The sequence below is a fragment of the Helianthus annuus genome, chromosome 11, assembly GCF_002127325.2.
Source record: "Helianthus annuus cultivar XRQ/B chromosome 11, HanXRQr2.0-SUNRISE, whole genome shotgun sequence".
Lineage (NCBI taxonomy): Eukaryota > Viridiplantae > Streptophyta > Magnoliopsida > Asterales > Asteraceae > Helianthus > Helianthus annuus.
Genome location: NC_035443.2, coordinates 28,820,767 through 28,827,551, shown reverse-complemented (window position 1 = coordinate 28,827,551; position 6,785 = coordinate 28,820,767). Strand labels below are relative to the sequence as shown.

General features: G+C 36.1%; 1 protein-coding gene across 2 annotated transcripts; it reads left to right on the top strand.

Moving 5' to 3' along the window:
- Positions 1-393: 393 nt before the first annotated feature.
- On the top strand, positions 394-6,558 carry LOC110889931 (G-type lectin S-receptor-like serine/threonine-protein kinase At4g27290). Of its 2 annotated transcripts, none has more exons than XR_004872302.1 (6): positions 394-1,696; positions 4,229-4,386; positions 5,140-5,350; positions 5,433-5,670; positions 5,769-5,893; positions 6,187-6,558. XR_004872302.1 is itself a non-coding variant. In XM_035979684.1 (6 exons), exons 1-6 carry the CDS (start codon positions 406-408, stop codon positions 6,490-6,492), a joined length of 2,355 nt encoding a protein of 784 aa, XP_035835577.1. In that variant the 5' UTR covers positions 394-405; the 3' UTR covers positions 6,493-6,558. The 2 variants fall into 2 exon arrangements, 1 of the variants encoding a protein (XP_035835577.1); XM_035979684.1 differs by having other exon boundaries at positions 5,743-5,893.
- The last annotated feature ends 227 nt before the right edge of the window (positions 6,559-6,785 follow it).

Sequence of the window (6,785 nt, the reverse complement as noted above, 5' to 3'; positions counted from 1 at the left end):
GCGAGGGTGAACATTGGTAGCATTCTGGATGATCTGCGTACCACGGGTTTCCTATGGATTAAAAACAGATCCAAACTGGATATCGAGTGGGAGCAGTGGGTCCAATTTCATTTTATGTAATTAGCTTGTATTTGGTTGGGTTGTCTTTCTTTTTTCTTCTGTGTATTTGGTTTGCATCTTTTGTTGTTGGTTGGTGTGTGAATAAAGGCTAACTTTCAAAAAAATAAGATGCATTGATAGCAAGAATAATAGAAGATATAGGCGTACATGTAGAGGACCACCTTTCAGGTATCAAATGCGGATGCCACTTGCACAAATAGGCATTTAATTTCCTGGACCCTGGTTTTAATATCAAAATGTTATATTTCAAAATCGTAAATGTGTTAGTGATACGTTATTGAACAAATGGAAGAAAGAAGGATGATCAAGACCAAGTTGATCTTTAGCTTCCTTATATTTTATACATCAGTAACTTGCAGCTTTGCTGCAGACACCATATCCGCAAACCAAATCGTTAGATATAACGAAACAATCATTTCACCACAAGAAACCTTCGAACTTGGTTTCTTTAGCCCCCCTAACTCCACAAACCATTATGTTGGAATCTGGTACAAAATATCAAAAGGAACCGTTGTATGGGTAGCCAACCGAAACACACCACTCAGCGACACCTCCAGCGAGCTAACTCTCACCCATCAGGGAGTTTTAATTCTCAGAAATGCCACCACGGGCGACGTCATATGGTCATCGGTGAACTCGTCAGTCACGCCAGTGAGGAATCCGATTGGTCAGCTTTTAGATACAGGGAACTTTATAATTTACAATGATGGTGGCGCCATTAATCAAGAAGATCCCATATGGCAAAGTTTCGACTTTATAACAGACACTTTCCTTCCCGGAATGAAGCTGGGCAGGAATTTGGTTACGGGGATTGAAAGAAATTTCACCTCATGGAAATCTGAAAATGATCCTGCTTCGGGTGAGTTTTCAAATTGGATTGATACCAGAGGTTACCCTCAGATGATCTTAACCAGAGGGGGAAAAATAATGTTTAGGGGAGGTCCATGGAACGGTCTGAGGTTTTCTGGAACTCCTAATTTGATACTGAACCCGTTATACAACTTCACCTTTGTTCTTGACCATAGAGAAATTTACTACCAATATATCCTCACGTCTTCAGTTATGATTAGGATAGTATTACAATCGAATGGTCATTTAGAGATCTTAAAATGGAGTGATAACCAACAAGAATGGAGCCTTTACACGACTCCACAAATTGATCGCTGTGATAATTATAAGGTGTGTGGGCCATTTGGGAGCTGCAACATTGAAAGTTCTCCGGTTTGTATGTGTTTGAAGGGCTTTGAACCCACATCTCCTGATCAGGTTACAGATACAGAATGGTCAAAGGGGTGTCGACATACCATCCCTTTGAATTGTGACCCTGGGGAAGGGTTCAACAAATATACAAATCTGAAGTTACCAGACACTCAGGGGTCATGGTATAACCAGGCCATGACCCTTGTCGAATGTGAGGAGATGTGTAAAAGCAATTGTTCGTGTACTGCTTACACAAATTCGAATAGATCTGGGTCTGGAAGTGGTTGCTTGCTATGGTTCGGTGACCTTATGGATATCAGATCGTTCTCTACAAATGGGGACACTCTTTATATACGATTGTCAGCATCTGAGTTAGGTAATTCCAAAATAGTTTTATATTAATTACTAATTAATTACTTAATTAAGACATTATTCTTCGACACAGACTCAATAGAAAACAGTAGAAGCTCAAGTGCAGGGAGAAGACTACGAGTTATTATCCCCATGGCATTTGTAGTTTCGGTTATACTAGTTATAATATGCTTATTTTGTCGTTATAGGTGTTAGAAATATAAACTTAATTATGCTTATTTGTTTTTACTATGTAATTAACGATTAGTGACATATTAGATATGATAAGTAAGGTATATGTAATAAGCGGGTATTTAGCGGGAAACCGGATTTCAAATAACTGCATAGCAGTTACCCGCCATAACAACCGCCATAACCTGCAGTATTTAAGTCATTTGCCGGCAAATGTTGTCGGCATCAAGACAATTTCTATTACACAAATTGTCCACCCCCTGTTAGCCTTTCTTTCGATCCATAATTTTTTTTCTGCATTAACAATTTCTACAACTCTAAACCATGTATCCGCTGCACATGGAAGTTCATATGATCAAGTTAATCTTGATCAGAATTTCCAACATAGTGGTATCAGAGCCACGAAAAGACAAGATGCAGAAATGAAACCGACCAACACCGAAATGCCTTGCCAACACTGCATAGATGAAAAGAATGAACGAAAACGACGATCACGAAGAGAAAGGCTGTGTTATTATTGTCACTTGCCCGGCCATCAGATTTACACTTGTAAATCTAAAGAAAACGATGAGGAATCTCAACTTATACGGCAAGCAATCAATAATGGTATTAGAACGCAAAGAGAAGAAGTTCATTGCCGAGAAGAAATGATAGTCACGGGTACCGACGGAGGGCAATGGAACGATATCTGGTATGTGAATCCAACGTTTTGTCACCATTTTGTGAACAATCTAAATGTCTTTAAAAGAGTGAAACACATCATGGGGGTAGAAACTCGATCCGGAATGAATAATTTCCTATTCATCCGAGGAGTGGGGATAGCCGAAGTAAAAATGGGAAATGAAACACTAAATGTTCCAAGCGTTTTCTATTCACCGGACATAAACCGGAATGTTCTAAGTTTAGAACAATTAACGTTACAAGGTTTTACCGTCCGGAGAACCGGTGATTCTTGCAAAATATTCCCAATGTTCTCATCTCCGGCCGGTGATGAACACAAAAAATGAAGTATCGGGGTTAACAAAAGAGGAAGAGTTGGGGATAAAGGAAAAAGAAAGGTTGCAAAACATGTGTGGGATAGATGATGAATTCAAAAACGATTATTTGAATTCATATTTCGAAACCCTCAATGTTTCGGATGAAACCGAGATCGATTGGAATCTAATGATCCTAAAATCATTGGAGTTTCATGAATTTAATGATTGTAAGGCTGTGATAAGTATGTTAGACGATCGCGAATACGTTTTCAAGTACAAATATGAACTAAGTAAGAAGTTCGAAGAAATGGTTAAATGGTTTTTAACGGAATACTTGGGAATTACTCATAGACCGTTCCCTCCTTACACCAAAGACAATCACAAGATAGATCTAATGGATCTGTATACGTTGGTTGATAAGGATGGAGGATACCGTGAAATAACAACAGAAAATTTATGGCCAATCATCGCTAAAGATATGGGATTTGAATACAAAGATGGTGATTTCATTCGTATAGTTTATGCTATGTACCTAGACACCCTCGAGTATTACTACAAATTCAAGAAGGTTCAGCAGAGAGTGCATGATAAAAGGATTATAAGTGAAGAGGATGAAGTCTCAAGAGAGGATCTCAAGAAGACAAACAGCCTGGGAAGCGGCCGACAGGGTGCTGCTGTTGATGTGCACGAAGAAATGGAACCAAATCAAGTAGCATTTTATGCAGGTGTGAGGGACGACAACTGGAATCAAATGAAGAAACGAAAGAAATTCGACTTTAATCAAGCAAGATGGGCCGTTGAAGAAGCAAACCGAAGTGTGATCAAACAAGCTCATAAGCATAACCAAGTTTAGGGGGTTATGTTAGAAATATAAACTTAATTATGCTTATTTGTTTTTACTATGTAATTAACGATTAGTGACATATTAGATATGATAAGTAAGGTATATGTAATAAGCGGGTATTTAGCGGGAAACCGGATTTCAAATAACTGCATAGCAGTTACCCGCCATAACAACCGCCATAACCTGCAGTATTTAAGTCATTTGCCGGCAAATGTTGTCGGCATCAAGACAATTTCTATTACACAAATTGTCCACCCCCTGTTAGCCTTTCTTTCGATCCATAATTTTTTTTCTGCATTAACAATGTCTACAACTCTAAACCATGTATCCGCTGCACATGGAAGTTCATATGATCAAGTTAATCTTGATCAGAATTTCCAACAATAGGAAGAAGCACCAGCAACAAGGTATGAATTTTTAATACTAAATATTTGTCTATTAATGTTTTATCGTTTTTATATGAAGAAGCACCATACTTTTCTACTTATGAATCGCGCTTTACTAAAATAATATTATTTAAAATTTGTGGTTATCCCCTTCACAGGGACATCCGGAAACAAGTCCGGACATGAACTTGTAAATAGTAGTGTCGATGAAGATCTAGAGCTACCACTATTTGGCTTGTCCACAATACTTAAAGCTACCAACAACTTTTCAATCACCAACAAACTTGGAGAGGGCGGTTTTGGACCGGTATACAAGGTATTCTATGACTCCGTTCCCTTCAATATGATTTGTAGCTTAAGTTTCCAACTGTTAACACTTGAGATCCTTCATTTAGGACTTAGATATCAGCACAGAAAGAGTTTGGGTAGTTTTAAGCTATTTTCAATTGTCTCATATTTCGTCTAAATCCTTGACTGCATTAATTTACACATGTATCTATTGTCTTTATTAAAATAATTATTACATAGTTTGTAATTTCGGAAACACGTCAAATTTGGCGTTAATAATTAAAAAAACCTGTTATCTAATGTTTTATAAATTCTGTTTTATATCAAGTATTCAAGATAGTTTCTCTTTTATCTTTTCTGCTTTCATTCTGCATCAAGTGTATATATATATATATATATATATATATCTAACTGATCAGTTTTTCTGTTTTATATCAAGTATTCAAGATAGTTTCTCTTTTATCTTTTCTGCTTTCATTCTGCATCAAGTGTGTGTGTATATATATATATATATATATCTAACTGATCGATCAAACTGACACATTACGGTTTCGAATTGATTGACGAAACCCACAAATACGTGTCTTCTTTGTCACTTCTAATTTTCTTAGTGAACGCTAGTTTTATTCTTGTCTGATTTGAGATCAAAAGTAGGCATTGTGGTTTACCCAAAAATGACAAAAACAAATGTGGAAAAAAAAAAAGACAATGAACATCTAAAGTCTGAAGATGTATAAAAGGCTTTCCATGCTAGTATTTGTCTTAAAAGTTTATTTTCCAGGGCGTACTCGAAGATGGACTTGAAATAGCAGTGAAGCGGCTAGCAAAAACATCTACTCAAGGCGTTTTTGAGTTCAAGAATGAAGTCATTTCAATATCTAAACTACAACATCGAAATCTTGTCAAGATCTTGGGTTGCTGCATAGAGGGAGCTGAAAAGATGCTAATTTATGAATACATGCCAAACAAAAGCCTTGATTCCTTTATATTTGGTAAATGGGACCACACATAAAAATAAACATAGAATACTATCAAATCAACAATGATGTAAACTAAAAGATAAACTTTTCACAGATAAAACACAAAGCAAACTCCTTGATTGGCCTGCTCGTTACCACATTATCATTGGAATTGCTCGTGGACTTCTTTATCTTCACCAGGATTCTCGGTTCAGAATCATACATAGGGATCTCAAAGTCAGCAATATTTTGCTTGACAAGGATATGACCCCAAAGATATCAGATTTTGGCACGGCTAGAATTTTTGGTGGAAATCAGATTGAGGCAAACACTGGTAGAGTTGTTGGCACATAGTGAGATTCATCTACCTTAACCTTGTTCCCATTTATTTAATGAATGCCTTACATTAACTTGATTCCTAACAGTGGCTATATGGCACCCGAGTATGCAGGAGATGGTATTTTTTCCATAAAATCAGATGTATATAGCTTTGGTGTATTAGTGCTCGAAATTGTGTGTGGGGAGAAAAATAGAGGGTTCAACCACAAAGAACATTCCAACAGTCTTATTGGACATGTAAGTTTGGGCCTTTTATAAACATCAAATCGAAAATTGTATAATATGTGTAAAACTAAAAAGTTGTCATTTTTTTTAAATAACTGCCTTTATATTCATCTATAAAAAGTAACCAAATTAGAAAACTATTACCAAATACCTTTAAAGATTACTTAAATGAAAACTTCCCTATAGTCGGGGACCAAGTTAAGTTATTTACCTAAATAGAAATGAGAACAAAGGTGGTTACATTGTAATGCAATTTATCCTTTTGAAACACCAAATATATTACTTGTGTTTACTGTTCTTTACAGGCTTGGGAATTCTATAATGAAGGCAGATCTATGCAATTAGTTGCTAAGTGCCTAGGTGAATCAATCAACGTGTTTCAGGTTCTACGATTAATCCATGTTGGTTTGTTGTGTGTTCAACGTTACCCGGAAGATAGACCGACTATGACTTCTGTGATCCTGATGTTGGGGAGTGAGAGTCCATTGCCTTCACCTAAAGAACCAGGATTTTACGTTGAAAATTCAATCCCGGACATTACTCAATCTTCAAGTTCATATGCAGCAAGTTCAAAAAATGAACTAAGCATTACAATGTTGAATGGTAGGTAATATAAACTAATCTTAGTACACGAAAAACTTCAAGCTCTAAGCTTATTATTATGCATTTCGGATCCATCAACATACATACATATATATATATATATATATATATATATATATATATATATATATATATATATCGTGTAATAAATGTGAACATTTGTTTATGGTCTTACTTGCTATGACAAGGATATATAATAAACATATATCACAGCTAAGGTAACTGTCACATCTTGGTTTTAACTATCTTTACAATGATTTTACACAACATTACTTCTAACTAGATGCTTGTATTTCATCTT

Excerpts from the sequence above, each read along its gene's own strand:
- LOC110889931 (XM_035979684.1), top strand. The coding sequence starts at position 406 with ATGGAAGAAAGAAGGATGATCAAGACCAAGTTGATCTTTAGCTTCCTT. Across the intron at positions 5,351-5,432 it reads CCTTGATTCCTTTATATTTG|ATAAAACACAAAGCAAACTC; the intron begins GTAAATGGGACC and ends AACTTTTCACAG. Across the intron at positions 5,894-6,186 it reads CCAACAGTCTTATTGGACAT|GCTTGGGAATTCTATAATGA; the intron begins GTAAGTTTGGGC and ends TGTTCTTTACAG.